This window comes from Pan paniscus, chromosome 15 (assembly GCF_029289425.2).
Source record: "Pan paniscus chromosome 15, NHGRI_mPanPan1-v2.0_pri, whole genome shotgun sequence".
In the NCBI taxonomy this organism is placed as follows: Eukaryota; Metazoa; Chordata; class Mammalia; order Primates; family Hominidae; genus Pan; species Pan paniscus.
The window spans coordinates 55,908,531-55,926,684 of NC_073264.2; the positions used below are offsets into that span (position 1 = coordinate 55,908,531).

At 44.5% G+C, this 18,154-nt stretch overlaps 1 protein-coding gene across 13 annotated transcripts in view; it reads left to right on the forward strand.

The window, feature by feature from the left end:
- Positions 1-6,158, forward strand: part of SAMD4A (sterile alpha motif domain containing 4A) — a 227,117-nt gene extending 220,959 nt beyond the window's left edge. For all 13 annotated transcript variants that reach the window (XM_063596216.1, XM_055097604.2, XM_063596213.1 and 10 more), the window contains one exon: positions 1,761-6,158. In XM_063596216.1, the coding sequence (XP_063452286.1) occupies positions 1,761-1,789 (29 nt within the window). In that variant the 3' untranslated portion in view covers positions 1,790-6,158. The remainder of the gene's footprint in view (positions 1-1,760) is intronic.
- Positions 6,159-18,154: the final 11,996 nt, after the last annotated feature.

An 18,154-nucleotide genomic window follows, 5' to 3' on the forward strand; every position in this document is an offset into this window, starting at 1 on the left:
TTCCAATGCTTGCAACTCAGGAATGGAGAAAGAGAGGCTCACATCTGTTGGCCTCTAGGATTGGTGATCTGACACCACTGACACACTCAGGGACCGTTGCTTCCTTTCTTTAAAATCTCCCCTAAAATCATACAGAACTTATATACAAGTGCACTGGGTCTGTTTGGACTATTTCTTACAACAGCATGTGAACCTACAGTTATCTCAAAAGTTTCAACTGAGGAAGTGCTTCTCCTCCAAGGCCCCACTGGCAAGAGTTGCCAGCCTGGCTCCACCCACAAGGAAGCCAGGAACCAGCCCCCTGTGGTGGCCTCAGCACGCCTGTCACTTGGGTCCTCCAGCTTTCCCTGGAACACACTGCCACTCCCTTTTCACACCCAAGTTCTGCCAAGCAAATAGAGATGCTGCATCCGGTGGACCAGTTCTGTAATACTGGGGCTTGGACTGGGACATCAGCAAAGCCAGGGAGGCACCCCACAGCCCTGTCTCACCCACATTTAGTGGTCACTGAACGCAGTTATTCCTACCGCCTGTGATGGCTAATCCATGCCTCTCTGCTCACTGGAAAAAATCCTTGTCAGTTCTGGCACAGACTGTTAGAGGGGCCTCTTAACTGGTCCACCTGCCACCAGCCTTATCCTTCCTCAGGTTATCTGATGCAGCTGCCAGAGAAACCATTCTAAAATTAAATCTCATTACTCTACTGCTTATAATTCCCCAACTACCTACTTCTAAGCTCTTGTTCATGGTATGCAAGACCCTATGGTCTGCTCCTGGGGACCGTTCTAGAACCCACGTGTAAGCAGACAGCCAAAAAGGGGCCGGGCAGGCCTCACACCTCTGATGGTCATATCCCCTGCCTTCTCTGTAGCCTGGGTCATCCACTTCTCCAAAATGTAGATGTGGCAGATTCTGGGCGGCCTCAGCACTCTCCCACCTCCCCAAGACTGTTCAGTTCTAAGTGCCCACAGCACCTACCTCAGACATCTCTGCCTTTGATCAGATTCTCGAGACAGAGAATCTGGATTTGTTTGGGTCAGATGTGTCCATCCCTCTGGTCTGCTCAGCTGTGGACAGGGTCACAGCCACCTTGTCCCCAGTGTCTCATCAGGGACGTGGGTTGAGAAGGAGAGGCTGCCAAAGAAAGGGATGTGAGCTAGACAGGTCCACCTGCGTGTCCATTGCAGCCCCTGCCTGGCTTTTCCACCCCATCTCCTCTACCGCATTCCCCATCCTTCATCCTAAATCTCCAACGCACCCTCAGCTCCACCACCGGATGACCTATCATCCCACCTATGCATGCACCGCACACCATCCCCACCCTCCTCCTCCTGCCAGCACCAGCTACAAAAGTCATTTTGTATCTCTCTGAAACTGTCCTTGACTTCCCAGGCCAACCGGGCAGCCATCATTCCTTCCTCCACGTTCCTGCTCTCTTGGTACCTACTCCATTACAGCAATGATCACATATAGCATTATTGTCTGTCTACATGTCTGTGTCTACCCTCAAATATAAGTACTTGGGAGGTGAGGATTAGATATTTTCATCTTGGTTCTCAGGTTCAATATGGCTCCCGGCAAAAATAGCTGTTCCCCAGATATCGTGTGGGTGGGTATATAAATGCGTGAACACATGAACGTAGGTGCCCTTCTCTGCCCTCAGAGGCTGGGAGGCCCACCATGCATGGCGTTGGCATAGGTGGGCACGAACAGGATTGTTTTGCTCACCTGTGCCCATTGTTTGCTGCTTTCTCTCCCAGACGGGGTTGACCGGACCTCCACCATCTAGAAGCTGAAGATGAGAGTGACCGCGCTGGCCGTGAAATCGACTGCTGCGGGTCCAGTGTCAGCCATCTTCAGGGTTGCACAGAATCCTCCAAGATACTTTGCAGCCTTTTTTCCCCCTGGTCCCTCTCCCGTTTTGATTTTGTGAGAGCGTAGGTCATCCTCGTAAACATATCAGTAGACCTGGGGTTGGTTATTTTGTCATTTGTTTCTGTCATGGGATGGTTTGGTGTGTGGGGTGGGGAGGGGTCTCTAGGGAATTATGAGACTGGGAGGGGGGTGGAGGGAATGCAGGTAGCTCTCTGGATGGAAAGGGGACAGGGGAAAGAGTACTGCCATGAAAGAGATAGGAGACACATAAGAGGACAGCAGAAGCCCTGGCCCTGGGGAGGCTTCTCGGAAGGCCTGGCTTCACAGGCAGGCCACAGAAGGATATCGCGGGCACGTGCACCCAAAGCAAGATAGTGGCTTGCCTTTTATATCCAATCTAATCCTGATTGGATGTCCCTGAGGCCCCTGCTGGAAACAGCCATAGGAGAGGGCCCATGGCAGTAGGGGAAAGAAGGAAGAAATTCCCTGCAACAAAACTTCAGCTAAACTTTGATTTGTGTATTGTTTACATAATAATTTTAAAGGGTACATAATGTGTAAAGAGTTTGGATAGAACCTCTCTTCATACTATGGTTTTCGTAAAGGATCTGTTGTTGTTATGGATTCATTTTTTCCCTCTATTTTTATAAGAGCAGCAGAGTTGTCTTCTCAAAACGGCTGCCAAGCTCTGCTTCTTGGGAAGATGGATGCAGTCATGTAGGCCTGAGCTGTCCGTCTTTCACCGTTAGGCGGGAGGAGCGTATGGGTGGACTTGAAGGACATGGACGTGGCTGGAATGAGCACAGCATTGGGTGAGCGCACAAGGATGAGGACATCATGTGATCAGTTATGGGTTTGCTCGCAGGGCACCCAGAGATTCTCAAAGAATCCTGCAGCCTCTTTCTGTGCTGGATTTGCTTGTCACGGAGAGGCCTCCCTCCCTTTCCGCCCCACCCATGGGGCATTATCCTGTCACTCCCAGCCTTGCTCCACACACACACAGGTGGGTACAAGTTCCACTGGAGGAGAAAAGGCAAGGATGGACTTTTTCCCCTTGTGAGAGGTTTGATACCCAGAAAATGAGCTCAAAACCTTTACATTAGGGTTGCTTGTAGGAACTCGAGCCTGGAGGCTGCATCTACTTCACCTGTCACTGCTGAGGGAGAGGAGGGGAGAAAGGCCCAGCAACAGCGTACAGAGGGGTCAGTCAGCAAGTCCAGAGAGCACATGCAGGGAGATATTTGGCCCACACCGCACAGCCCCGCCATCTCCAGTGGGCGATGAAAGATGTAGGAAAGGTTGATTTCACGATGGAAATGACAGCGCTATCCGCACAGTATGAATTAGGGATTTTCTGTGTTGGTTGATTTATCCATCCACACAGAGGGGAGGAAAAAGACACTCGTTACTTGGTGGGAGATTGAGAAACTGTGGTACCTACCACAAAGTAATAGCTCTGTTTATGAAGGGCAAGAAAGGCTACATTTCAGAATTTGACACAGTGGAGGGTATTAGAGGAAATCAAAGAGGAGTTGTGTGGAAAATCAGGTTGTGTAAATGAAGGTATGAATGTTCAGCCAGAGGCAAGATCAGGGAGATGGTACAAGGCCTGTTTGTTACATGGATGAGTCGGGTGCCTGGTGTGTGTGTGTGTGTGTGTGTGTGTGTGTGTGAAGTCAGAGTTGAAATTCAGAAGATCAGACTATGGAAATCACTGCCCTTTTTTTTTTTTTTAAAGCTAATGAACTACATACAGACCTAAAAGGCCTTAATGAAATCCGAACAATTTTCTTTTACTTTCAAGATCAAAAACATGCACCCAACCCAGCCTTGGATGCCGCCACCAGGTTTTTGAAGCCCTTTTGAGTCTAAGAAGGTGAGAACAATGTAACCATAGAAAGCCTTTCGTGAGCAGAGAAGGCTTGAATCCACAATTTCATTCGTTGAATTAAAAAAAAAAAGGTTCAGACCTCTCCTTGGGTGACTAAGTTCTAAAGATGCAAATCCATGTGCAGAAAGAGATGGCATTTTTTAGTTGATTATTTTTAACCAAGTGCCATTAACATTCATCCCCCACATCCCTTTTCTAAACAAGCTTAGTGTTACTTGGGGAATGTGTTGGGATGGACGATCACATGTAAGGCAGGAAGAATAGGTCAAAGGTTGAAGGCCAAAGGTAAGACCAGAGGGTTTGCGAATGTGGGTTTGTAGGATACTGAGAAAGTGAATAAAGAGGAGAAAAAACCATGGTATTACACATCTTGCTGAGAAAGGAAAGCATTCGGATCTGCTGCAAAAACACATATATCCATAAAGACTCATGTTATTCAGAAAACAGATTGTGAACACAATCACATTCGCATGAATCCTTTAAAAGGAAGAAGACCTTAAAGTATTTGCAAATCTGAATTTCTATTTATTCCTTCACTGAATACAGAAACAATGGTTATCTGATTATTAGAGATATTATTTTGGATATGTTACTTATTAACTTGCTATGGCTGGTAACCATGATAAAGTCTGTTATTAATAACAACATAATTCTTTTTTTAAAGAAGAAAAGCTTATTTTTCATTGACAGTGTATAGATTTATCTACTTAGTTGTGTTTTGCTATTAGTGTTTTAATTTTTTTTTTAAGTTGAGTGTTTGATAAATTTTAAGACCCTGTCCCCACCTTGTTTTGAGTCCTGTGTTGACTACAGGTATACAGCTCAATTTAAAAATCCTAAAGCAAAAGAATTTTATTTATAAAAGAATCAAACAGTTGCATGCATAAGGCTGTGAAGTCAGATATTTAGTAATAAAAGCAGCAGTGCCTTTTTTTGTATTTACCCATTGACCCCCACCAAATGCAACTGTTTTATATTAAGAAAATAGTAACAATTTTAAAATCTCAGAGTAAAATCTATTTCACTACATGTTTTTCCCCCCTTGTTCTGATTTAAGCAGTGTGTACTTGGCATCTCTACATTGTCCTAGGGACAGTGGTGTTCTACAATATTATCATGTATGATGTTTTATTGGTGCTTTTTATTCATAGTGGCTTCTTACCAGAAACAGTAGGAAGAAACACATGAACTGTGTACAAGACATGAAACATTGCTGCTGATATGTTGTTTTTTTCACATGCTTTTGAGTTTTCACTTTTTAAACGAGAGCCAGCAAGCAAAATAGACGTGGCTGGGTCTGCCTGTCCGGGCGGCTCTTTGCACCGAGCTCTCAAATCCTGTGTATTGAGGGTTCCTTTTTGGTACTCAGGATTGGAGCTACAGCTGGGCCCCCCTCTCTCCCATTCGTTTGAAGAGACACTGAGGGAAACAAGGGTTTCTTTTGAGGTGTCCTTGGCTGCCTTTTACGGGATGGGAGCCTTCTCCGGGTCTTTTGTTCTTCTGCACCTCTTGTAGCTACTGCCGGTGCAAGGTTGTAGATGTGTATTCCCCAGGAGCCTGGGCTGGGGGGCTGAGCTGGGCTGAATGCAAAAGCATGCAACCAGAAGGCGGGCAAGGGGAGGAAAAGCAGGCCTGGCCTCATTGGTCCCCTGGAGATGTGTGTAGCAGTCAGCCCCAGCTTGGGCCTGGGGAAGCAGCCTGACCAAGGCGCTCGGGTGTGCCTGTTACAAGAAGAACCTGCAGAAGGATAATTTGCACATGGAGCTGTGATAACACTAATGTTGACTTTTTTTTTTTTTTTTTACAAGTCATCAGAGATGTTTGCAAAGTGAGTTTTATTTTTTTGTAATTCCTTTATCTTTACTTAAAGGTGAATGTGTATTCCTCTGGGAGGAATAGGAAGAAAACAGGAATGTTAATAATGTCGAACAAAAAACTTCCTCCCTTATTAATATATAATCCTCATGTATTTATGCCTAATGTAAGCTGACTTTTAAAAAGCTTTCTTTTGTTGCATGCCCTGTGCAGGCATCTGTATTGTACATGCATGCCTTTCGTCCTGTTTTCCTGTATAAAGTTAGTGAACAAAGAAATATTTTTGCCTAGTTCATGTTGCCAATGCATATTTTTTAAATTTGTCATATATGGAAAGAGCATGTTTGTTACATGTAAAAGCTTTACTGATATACAGATATACTAATGTTTGAAGATGCTGTTCTTTGCAAGTGTACAGTTTTCAAATGTTGTTACCAGTGAAACACCCTTGTGGTTTAAACTTGCTACAATGTATTTATTATTCATTTCCTCCCATGTAACTAAGAATCATGGCTATATTTCATATCAACGTTATATTGAAAGTGAAGGGAAATGATTAATACAAGGTTTTGTAACACTGGTGTGTCTTTTTCTTTTTTTCAACATACATGATTGAATAGAAAATAAGAACTGAGGCCTGGCGTGGTGGCTTATACCTGTAATCCCAACATTTTGGGAGGCCGAGGCAGGTTGGTCACTTGAGGTCTAGAGTTCGAGACCAGCTTGGCCAACATGGTGAAACCCTGTCTCTACTAAAATACAAAAAATAAATAAATAAATAAGCCAGGCATGGTGGTGCATGCCTGTAATCTCAGCTGCTTGGGAGGCTGAGGCAGGAGAATCACTTGAACCTAGAAGGCAGAGGTTGCAGTGAGCCAAGATCGCACCACTGTACTCCAGCCTGGGCAACAGAGGGAAATTCTGTCTTAAAAAAAAAAAAAAAAAAAAAAAAAAAAAAAGACGACAAGAAGAAGAAAAGAAGAACTGAGTCAAATAGCCCCCTCAAGGAAAAACCAGAATGGGATCTCTGTTAACTATTCCCACCTGGCCATTCTGCACATGCCACATCTTTAGCTATGAGCTGCTTTTTAACAAAAATATGGAGAGAGGGTTTTAGAAATGTATGCAGTTTGATCTGTGCCCAAAACAAACAGCCAATAAATGTGTCACCAGACTTAGGGGCATGTTTCTAAATACAAACTCTAACTTTACAGACATTGTTGTTTATAGCTTGTTCCCCTCATTGTCTTTGAAATATTTCACACCTTAATCATGGCATCAAGAAACAGCCTCTTTGGAGCTTACCTATCCATGGCTTGAATCTCATTCTAATATTTCTAATTCCTGTATGATATACATTCTAAATATTGTGTCAGTTAAGCATATGAGTGGAGAGATGCACCTGGTTTTGAATTCTGGCTCAAGCATTCTCTAGCTGTGTGATCTTAGACAAGTTACTTATGTCTCTAAGCCTTGGGTTTGTTTTTTGGCTTATGATATTCAAAGTTTATATAATTAAACCTGTAATAAAAGGTGAAAACAAAAGAAAACATATGATAGAGAGGTTCCTGCCACCATAGCCTAGCAACCCCAGAGTTCTGAGAGGCAGCCACAGCTTGACATTATGACAGTGACCACACAGTGACTCCCTTTTGATCAGGCTCAGCTGTTCAACTGACATGTAAAACCGAAATTGGTCCCTGGAAGCAAAATTTCTCACAGGCTGAGATGTAAAATGTAATTCCTCATAAAGTTGAATCCTTGTAACCCAGATGAGCTATATCTAGTATGACTGCAGTATTATAAAGGAAGGAGAGAGGAGTGTGCAAGAGAAAATTTGAGCCTCACTTTGAAATGTGTGGAATGAGGGTAAATGTAAGAGTTGTGAGCTTAAAGGAGAGGGACCATGAAGAGCTCAGCATGGTGTCTGAAGAGGGGTTGCTTAGTGATTTTTATCAGCAAAGCTGTAGCTCTTTGCCAGTGATCTTTGTTATAGAATGTTCATTCCTGGAGGAAACATTACCCATAGAGGAAAGCAGCTAGGACGCCCCTCAACAGCCTCCCTTCCAAAATGAGATTTAATGCCACTTGTTAGAGGGGAATGAACATGTATATAGCACAATGGTTTGGAAGAGGCTGCAGGGGATTTGAGCCGGGAGTCCAGAAGTGGGTCTTATCTGCACATACTCTATGTGCTAACGCAGACAGGAGCTAAAGAGGCAACACAAGCCAGGAATTCAAACTCTCATGGAAGTTTCTTGTTCCCTTGGACAGTCACTACATCTATCACTGGCCCTGACTCACAATCAGCCCAAGACCTACTGTCCCCAGTGGTTGTAGGGAAGGTTGGGGGACAGCGCCTTCATCAGTGAAAATGTCATCCACAACCAGTGCTTAATCCTTCTGTAGGAAAACATGGAGCCTTTAGGGTGGCTCTGGCCCACCCAAGAGCACCATTGTGGCAGCCCACACTTTGCCATTTTCCCCCATAGTGCACCCCAGCACCAATCTCACAGATGTCATTCCACAGGCTTCTGTAAGCACTTCCATGTTTGCTATTTTCCATCCATACCTCTTAACACTTGAAAGCCACCCCTTCACTGGGCCCTTCAGCCTCTGGACCCTTAGCAGTAGCTCTAGGTCCTCCTAGCTTATCCAGTGAGTCTCAAACCATCTGTGAATTCCAGTTGTGATACTGGTTGGTTTTTTTCCAATTTACATAGTCCAATTATTTTGTAAAATACAATAAAAATAAACTCACAACTTCCCTCCCCCAATATCTTATTTAACAGACAAAAGTATTTCATCCAACTGCTATAAAGTATTTCTATTCTGGCTCCCTAAGTTCTGAGGTCAACCTGCAAAATTCAGTATGGGAGACTGCTCTCAGGATGAGATGATGTAAATCCTGATACCAACATACCCCTAACCAGGCCAAGAATGCCCTCAATACAATAGAGAGGGATGCATCAGGTCAGAGGGGTGCCTCACAGTTGGCCCAAGAATGGTGACTGATTTGTTCACTCATCATTTCTAAAAGCTGAAAGCAAAATAGCTGGGAAAGGAGACACGGGGAAAGAAGAGGAAGGTCCAGGAGGTAACGAGACTGGTGGGGAGGTTAGAGCCTGAACTGGAAGTCTTTGGAAGTGGGTCAATTTTTAGAGCGCTGTTTCCAGAGCAACCCTTAGACCTGGCCTTTAGACTTCCCACTGTCAGTTTCTGGCCTCTAGAGATTAAGAACAAAGAATGATATATGTGTGTGTGTGTGTGTGTGTGTGTGTGTGTGTGTGTGTGTGTGTGTGTGTGTGTTTCTGTCTATACATTTGGGAGACATGATTGGGAAATTGGGACACTTTGGCAAAACTTAAGCCTTATAACTCAGTCATCACTGAGGAGCCTGGAGCCCCATTGGAGCAAATGATTATTCACAGTGCACACTGTCCTCCCAAACTTCAACCCAGCCCACTGGCTTCCCACAGCCTGCCTTGCCCATGGGGCTCTTGTCCACAGACATTGACTTCTCTGTGACGTAAACCTAGGAATTCAATGTCCAAGAATTTCCTCCATGGAATATTTTTCACTCTTAAGTGGTTTCTACTTCAATTTTTGAAACCAACAGAGAAACGTTCTGGCAACCTTATAAAGCTTGTGCTTTATAAAATATCCCTTTGTGTTTACGTTTGACTTGGAGTGCATGTTTTTAAATAGTGTGTTGCACAGTTTTTTGAGGTTTTGTTTTTTAAGTCTAATCCAGGAGAAAAAAAATCGGAGCTTTGGTGAGTGAAATGGTCCTACCAGAGCTGTTGTTACTCGGGACTGCCAAAAGGCTCCAGTTAAATCTTCCTGTGGGAACCACAGCCAGGCCTGGGTGTCCCTCGGCTTTCTCCAGTGTTGGGACATATTTCTGGTTGTCCATGTCAGAAAAAATTTTTGAGAGGGTCTCTGTCACCCAGGCTGGAGTGCAGTGGCATAATCACAGTTCACAGTAGCCTCAATCTCCCCAGGCTCAGGTGATCCTTCCGCCTCAACCTCCTGAGTAGCTTGGACTGCAAGCACGCACTATTACACCTGGGTAAATTTTATTTTTTGTAGAGACAAGGTTTTGCCATGTTGCCCAGGTTGGTCTCCAACTCTTGAGCTCAAGAAAGCCCCCCACCTCAGCTTTTCAAAGTGCTGGGATTACAGGTGTAAGTCACCACACCAAGCCCCATAAAACAGCCTCAGTTAAGTGAGGTCAGGAGAACCTACAAACCCAAATCAAATCTGTCCAATTGGACCTCAGCAATTTGCTTTGTTATATTTATCCCAGATCTCTTCACTGAGAAGAGGCTAAACATTGATTTCCTATGATTGTTACTCATCCAAGATGGATGAGTATAAAGACAGCAAGTTGTGGATGAGAGAAAATGCATATATGATGAATCATTCCCCTCCATCCATTGTCAGTTGTGCCAATCCAATTCCAGGGCAGTGAGCACATTCTACACACTTTCTCTTGTTCCTGTGCTCTGGGGTCTGGACTACTTCATCTTTTAGCCAACTCCATTTTGCTCTTGTAAGACACAGAATCCAAGCCCTCATTCACCTGAAGTTCACTGAGTTTACCCAGTGTGTGCCTTTTTAAGAGAAAAAAAGAGATGAGGGTCTGCATTCCCAGGCTGGTCTTGAACTCCCAGCCTCAAGCAATCCTCCTGGCTTAGCCTCCTGAGTAGCTGGGATTACAGGAGTGAGCCACACCTGGCCAGATGTGCATCTTAAATGTTTATATTCAACCCATCCTCCAAACCACAAAGATTTAAGGGGACAGGCTGTCTTCCTTGTACACAGGCTTGATGAGGACAGGGTGCTAACCAACTGGATGTCTGGAAATAGGAGATACCTTGCAGGACACAAGCACCAATTTCCTTCTGCAAATGGGAGGTGAAGTCCAGAGTTACAGTGAGGCGACTTCCCTATGGCCACTTGGGAAAGCACGAGATGCCTCTGCAGGCCCCTGGGGCCCTTTCAGTCTCTTAGCCTGAATGATATGAGCCCAGGAGTAAGCATGCCTAGAAGAGGGCAGGAGGGAGAATAAAGCCTGCTACGCTGCTCCCCAGGCAGGAGGCGGACACCCCCCACAGGGGGCAGAGCTCTGCCCTGGTCCTCGGGTTCCCTGGGGAAGCCTCCTCACCCATGGCTCACTGCCCGGAAGGTAGACACCACCCAAGCCACCCAGGTCCTTCGGAAGAAAGGAAGCAACACCAGAAGGACTAAAAGCAGGAATTCCTGGAGAGAGCCTCAGGGACAGTCCAGATTTAGGGGCAAGAGAGAACATGTGAATTTGAAGAACTGAAATAAGTAAATACCCAGCCGGAATTCTGAATGCAGGGAATGTAGAGTTGGAGGTGTGGGGTGGGTAGGAGTGGGGACTGGGGATGGAGGCAGGGCCGGTCCTAAAGGGCCATGGCAAAAAGTGTAGGCTCTCCCTGAAGGACAGTAGCTGTGCTGCCGGCAAGTGGCATCATCAGCTGGAAGGGTTTTTGTGGTCTTGTGGAAGAGAGGGGCATAAGTGAACAGTCTCCCTTCTGTCCCATGTCCCAGTCACTCAGTTCCCCTCACTGCAGGCCCCCAGTGTAGGCTTCCTGTGTACCTGCCAAGAGATATTCTCTCCATGTGCAAACATGGATCTATATTTTGTTCCCCCTTTGTACACACACAAAAGCATACCATGCACGCTGTTCATCATGGTGTGGCATTTTTCTTTTTTCACTAAATCAGTTTTGGAGACCATTCTATATTGACAGCGACACAGTGTTCCACGCTGTGGATGAACAGAACTCCTTTAACCAGCTCTTTACTGATGGACACTCAGGTTTCCTTTACCCTATTACAGACAAGGCTCTGATGAATAAATTACGTGTGTGTCATGCAAGGGTTCCCACTGTGAGAAAGCGGGATTGCTGGATTAAAGGAGATTGTATCAGCCAGGATTCCCTGCAGAAACAGAACCAGTCTCAGGGAGGTGTGGAAGGGAGAGGGAGGAGGGAGGGGGGAGAGGGAGAGATACTCATTTTAAGGAAAGACTCAATCGTGAGGGCTGGCGAGTTTGAAATTTGTGCAACAGGCTGGAAACTCAGCCAGGATTTGATGTTTCAGCCTTGAGATAGAACTTCTTTCAGAAACATCAGTTCTTGGTCTTAAGGCCTTTAACTGATTGGATGAGGGCCCACCTAGGTTATCAAGGGTAATCTCCTTAATGTCAAATGGTTGTGGATGTTAATCAGATCTACAAAATACCTCTACAGCAACACCAATTAGTGTGTGATTAAATAACGGTATTATAGCCTAGCCAAGTTGACGCATGTAACTAACCATCACAAGTATCATTGCTCATCCTGCTAGTTATTGCCAAGTCATCTTCCATAGATTTATACTTCCAGCAGCAATGGATGAGAGTGCTTTATTTCCTATACTCTCAGCAATTCATAAACCAAACTTTTGTATATTCTCCTATCTAATATGTGAAAAAAATGCTATCAGCACCCTTTTTATTTATTTCTCAAGTGAGACTGAGTTTGAGCATTTTTATATGCTTAATAGTCTTTTATATTTTCCTTTGAACTGAGTGTTCATATATTTGCCCATTTTATCATTGAGTTGTGGGTCCTTTTCTTATTTTTGTAGCTGCTCTTTGTATATTGTAGAAATTGACCTTTGGTCTGTGATATAAGTTACAAATATTTTTCCCAGTTGGTCTTTTGTCATAAAGAACTTATTTTTATGTGGTTGAATTTCTTCATCTTTTATGGCTTCTGGATTTCAAATCATATTTTAAAAGGCCCTTTCCACTTTGAGATAGCTATATTTTCCACTAGTACTTTCATGGATTCATTTTATATTTATATATATTTGAACCATTTTTAGTATAAAATATGAGGTTTGGAACCAATTGTATTTCTATGCAAAGGTGGGTACCCAGTTGTGTCTACACTATTAATATATTTTTCCTCCACTGATCTGATATGCCACCCCTTTAACAAAGCAACTTCCTCTATGTATTTAGATCTCTCTCTGCACTTCCTATTTTTCTTTTCATCAACACATTTGTCTATTCATGTACTAGCACTCCCACTATTTTAATTATTAATTTTAAATTTTGGGTTAATGTCTAACAGGGAGATTTATATTTTGGAAAAGTCACTCCGACTGCATTTTGGGAAATGGATTAGAGGAGAACGCAAGTGGAGGAGTGAGGATGCCCCAGGGGACAGATGATCCAGACAGTTCACAAGCTCAAGGGTATGGCAGCAGGGACAGAGAGAACTGGACAGACCTGTGAGATTCATAAGATGTAGCCTCTCGTATTCAACATAGTATTGGAGGTTCTGGCCAGGACAATCAGGAAAGAGAAACAAATAAAGGGCATTTAAATAGGAAGAGAGGAAATCAAACTATCCCTGTTTGTAGATGATATGATCCTGTATCTACAAAACCTCATTGTCTCAGCCCAAAAGCTTCTTAAGCTGATAAGCAACTTTAGCAAAGTCTTGGGATATAAAAGTCAATGTGCAAAAACCACTAGCATTCCTATATACCAACAACAGTCAAGATGAGAGCCAAATCACAGATGAACTCCCATTCACAACTGCCAGAAAAAGAACACCTAGGAATACAGATAAATAGGGAGGTGAACAATCTCTACAAGGAGAACTATAAACCACTGCTCAAAGAAATCAGAGATGACACAAACAAAAGCATTCCATACTCATAGATAGGAAGAATCAATATTGGTAAAATGGCCATACTGCCCAAAGCAATTTATAGATTCAATGTTATTCCCATTAAACTACCATTGACGTTCTTCACAGAACTATAGAAAACTATTTTAAAACATATGGAACCAAAATAGCCAAGACAATCCTAAGCAAAAGAACAAAGCTGAAGACATCACATTACCCAACTTCAAACTATACTACAGGGATACAGTAACCAAAACAGCATGGTACTGGTACAAGAACTGACACGTAGACCAATGGAACGGAACAGAGAACCCAGAAATAAGACCACACACCTACAACTATCTGATCTTTGACAAACCTGACAAAACAAGCAATGGAGAAAGGATTCCCTATTCAATAAATGGTGCTAGGATAACTGGCTAGCCATATGCAGATTGAAACTGGACCCTTTCCTTATACCACATATAAAATTAACTCTGGATGGATAAAAGACTTAAATGTAAAACCCAAAACTATAAAAACCCTGGAAGACAACATAGGCAATGCCATTCAGGACATAGGCACAGGCAAAGATTTCATGGTGAAGATGCCAAAAGCAACTGCAACAAAAGCAAAAATTGCCAAATGGGATCTAATTAAAGAACTTCTGCACAGCAAAAGAAACTATCAGAGTAAACAGACAACCTACAGAATGGGAGAAAATTTCTGCAAATTCTGCATCTGACAAAGGTCTAATATCCAGCATCTGTAAGGAACTTAAACAAATTTACAAGAAAAAAAAATTAAAAAGTGGGCAAAGGACATGAACAGACAAAGAAGACATACTATGTGACCAACAAACATATGAAAAAAAGCTCAACATCACGGATCATTACAGAAATGCCAATCAAAACCACAATGAGATACCGTCTCACACCAGTCAGAATGGTTATTATTAAAAAGTAAAAAAAAAAAAAATGCTGGTGAGGTTGTGGAGAAAAAGGAGTGCTTATACACTGTTAATGGAGTGTAAATTAGTTCAACCATTGTGGAACACAGTGTGGCAATTCCTCAAAGACCTAAAGAAGAAATACCATTCAACCCAGCAATCCCATTACTGGGTATATCCTCAAAGAAATATAAATTGTTCTATCATAAAGACACATTCACGTGAAAGTTCATTGCAACACTATTCACAATAGTAAAGACGTGGAATCAACCTAAATGCCCATTAATGATAGACTGGAAAAACAAAAAATAGTACATATACACCATGGAATACAATGCAGCCATAAAAAAGAACAAGATCATGTCTTTTGCAGGAACATGGAGCTGGAGGACATTAACCTTAGCAAACTAACACAGGAACAGAAAACCAAATACCACATGTTCTCACTTATAAGTGGAAGCTAAATCATGAGAACACATGGACACATAGAGGGGAACAACACACACTGGGGCCTATCGGAGGGTGGAGGGTAGGAGGAGGGAGAGGATCAGGAAAAATAACTAATGGGTACTCGGCTTAATAACTTGATAATGAAATAATCTGTTCAACAAACCCCCATGACACACATTTACCTATGTAACAAACCTGCACATGTACCCCTAAACTTAAAAGTTAAAAAATACAATGGACTTTGGGGACTCAGGGGAAAGGGTGGGAGGGAGGTGAGGGATAAGACTGCAAATTAAATTCAGTGTATACTGCTCGGATGATAGGTGCACCAAAATCTCACAAATCACCACTAAAGAACTTACTCATGTAACCAAACACCATCTGTTCCCCAAAAACCCAGGAAATAAAACATTTTGAAAATAATAAAGCCAGATATCAACAAGAGAAAAAAAAGACGTAGCCTCATTGTGCTTGATGATGGATCAGACATGGGCTGTAGGGGAGAAACTAATGAGTCCAGGATGCCTCCCAAAGCGTCTTGCTTGGCCAGCTGAGGTGCTGGGGAAGAATTGGGCTGGGGTGAGGACATGAAATTTGTTATGTTACATAACCCACCTCCTCATCCAGACAAAACACTGTTTTGCTAAGCTGATACATTTGTTGTTAGATTATCCCCCACTTTGCAGATGGAAAAACTGAGACTCAGAGATGTTAAGCAACTTGTCCAAGATCACAGAATTGTTATGGAATGAGGCTCCACGATAAGACTCAAATCCAGGTCTGTCTACCCTAAATATTGCTAGGAGATGGCAATGGCTGGTTGTCTTAGGCTCTGGAGACCCCATATGAGCACACACAGTAAGGAGACTGTGATGAACCTCCAGGCCTTCCCTTTCCAACATGTGTTGCAGCCTGAGACACGAGGTTACTGGTAGGCAGCAGAATTCTGCAAAATGACCATCCTGAGATATTTGTTTAAATATAGCCCCTAATTGAAAGAGAAGAGCCGACATGGCTGTGGTTCTCAATCTGACTCCATATGGGAGTCACCTGGGAAGATTTACCAACTACTGACGCCTGGGGTCCATCCTGAGAGACTCTGACTTAGTTGTTCTAGGGCATGGCCTGGGCATGAGGCTATTAAGCTCCCAGGTGATTCTAATGGGCAGCCAAGTGGGAAAACTGCACATCAAGGGAAACTGCTTCTCCTAGCTTACTGGTCTATGAGGTTAAGTGCATCTGCAGCCTTGGTAGATGAGGGTAAAAGGCAGCTGCTTCCACGGACTCATTACAGAACTAAGAGCAAGCACCTGATCCACCCTGTTCCTTGGGTGCCCTACCTATGGGAATCCTCTAAGCCAGGCAGCATTAGCAGTGGGGTTTCAGCACACTCCCAGTCACTTCTCAAATTTCTTCCCCATTGGCTTCAATGGTGCTTGCAATGCCTACTGCAAAGACTCAATTTTGTAAGCTATGTGTACTTTAATTAGGTTGATGAATTGTTCCCTGGGATACTGTCATGCCAGATACCTATCACCTCCAATCGGGATGGCACCAGGCTCGAGAGGCTAAAGAAGAGACCCAGAGCCAGCAAACGAGACACGGGGCTTATTGAGGGGAACTTACGGAGCAGCCCAGTTGTGGGGACTGGACAGGAGAACCACCACTTATAAGAGCATGCAGTTTATACAGCGTTCTCACTTAACACCCTCCCCCTAGCAACCATCACCTGGCAACCTTCGTTTAACCCAAAACAAAGGGTCTCAATACTCTGTATGACCCACATTTTATGGGACAGGGCAAGATGGGGGCTCAGATATGCCTCACAGATAAGGAATGAGTCCCCAGGTTGGCCACGCTGGAACTCTAAACACACATTCAGGTGCGTCTGCCATACAGGGTGATTCTCAGAAAATGCTTAAGTTATCGCTGTCAGGTGTGTCTGCCGTGCACAGGTGCATCCACCATACAGTTGCATAGCATTAACAGCTGAGTGATCTATTAACCAGAATTCATCAGCCTGATTATCCAGGTATCTGCCAGTATAGTTTCAGGTTGTGTGTTAATGCAGATTAGGTTACACTCCATTAACAGATACTCCCCAAAACCTCAATGCCTTAAAACCCCAAAGACTGGCCTGCATGTCCATCACAGGTCATCAGGGACATCTGCTCTATATGGCTTCCTCTGGAATCCAGCCTCTGGCACAGTTGCCACCTACTGGAGTACTGATATTTGCCACAGCAGAGGGAAAAAAGGACATGCCTTCCACTAGAAGTGAAATGTGTCACTTCCACTCACACTTCATCAGCCGAAGCCAGTCACATGGCCACATATAACTTCAGTGGAGCTGAGAAGCACAATCCTACCCTGCCATGAAGGACTCACAGACAGGGTTGGACCACAGCACTAATATCTCCCACCCCATCACCGCATGCTGCCTCCCAGCAGAGCACAAACGAATGTTCAAGACGGCTAAGGTCTTGGGGTCCCCATCCGGCCAATGTCCCTCCCCACTTTTGAGGAATGTGAGCCTGTTACAAAGACAAACTCTGGTCACTTTACCTGGGTTTGCTGCTTCTCTTCAGGACCTCAAAGTCTGGAGGAGCTTAAAGTGGCATCATCAGACGAGGTCATGTCCTGGGTGGCTGGGTGACCTCCTGTTCCGCTCCCGGTGTGCTGCAGGATCGCTAGGGTCCCAGGGCCAGGCCCAGCCGCGCCTTCATCAAACTCTCCTTCTCTGTTAGCTCCCACCCGACTCTGAGCGGGCCAATTTCTTTCATCATCCACCTCCAGCTGGGCTGCAACCTGTGGATCACTCCTGGTTCAAAGACTCAGAAGCAGGGAAATGTAATGCTCTGAAAGGTGCTTTCATGCACAGTGGCTCTCGCCTTCAGGGGATGTTTGAGGCTGCTCTGACTCAGTCTCCCATTCAAAGGCTGGGTTCAGTGGAGAGCCCGCAGGAAGCTAACAAACCGGACTGTCTGAGGGACTGACTCAAAAAAATAAAAAGAAATAGGTGATAGAGTAGCAGAAGTGCCTGCAGCGGCCTCCCGCCCGCGATGTGCCAGGAGTGAGGCAGCTTCTGCTCCACCCTCCCTGCTGCCAGCGTAGCCGAATGGGCTGAGGACGCCCCTCTCCTGGCCCTGCCTCCGCGGTCTCACTGCACCTGTATCGAAAGGTGTTGGGCCCTGGCTCCTCAACAGAAAAGACCCTCCCCCACATCCTGCTTTGCCACTCCTGCAGCCTTCGTTTTTAATATTTATACTGAACGGAGCATTCCTTGCCCAGGAGGCTGGGGAAGAACCTCAAAACTGGAAGCAAGGGCTCGTTTTGAAATCTGTCTTCCTTCACGTTTAAAACAGGCAGCTCTCCCATCTGGGTATCTTGAAAATGTGTTGCAAGCCTGAATGCTCCGGCTTCAAATCCCTGGGGCTCTGAAGCCCAAGCCTGCGTTTCCTCCACTCAGTTCCCAGC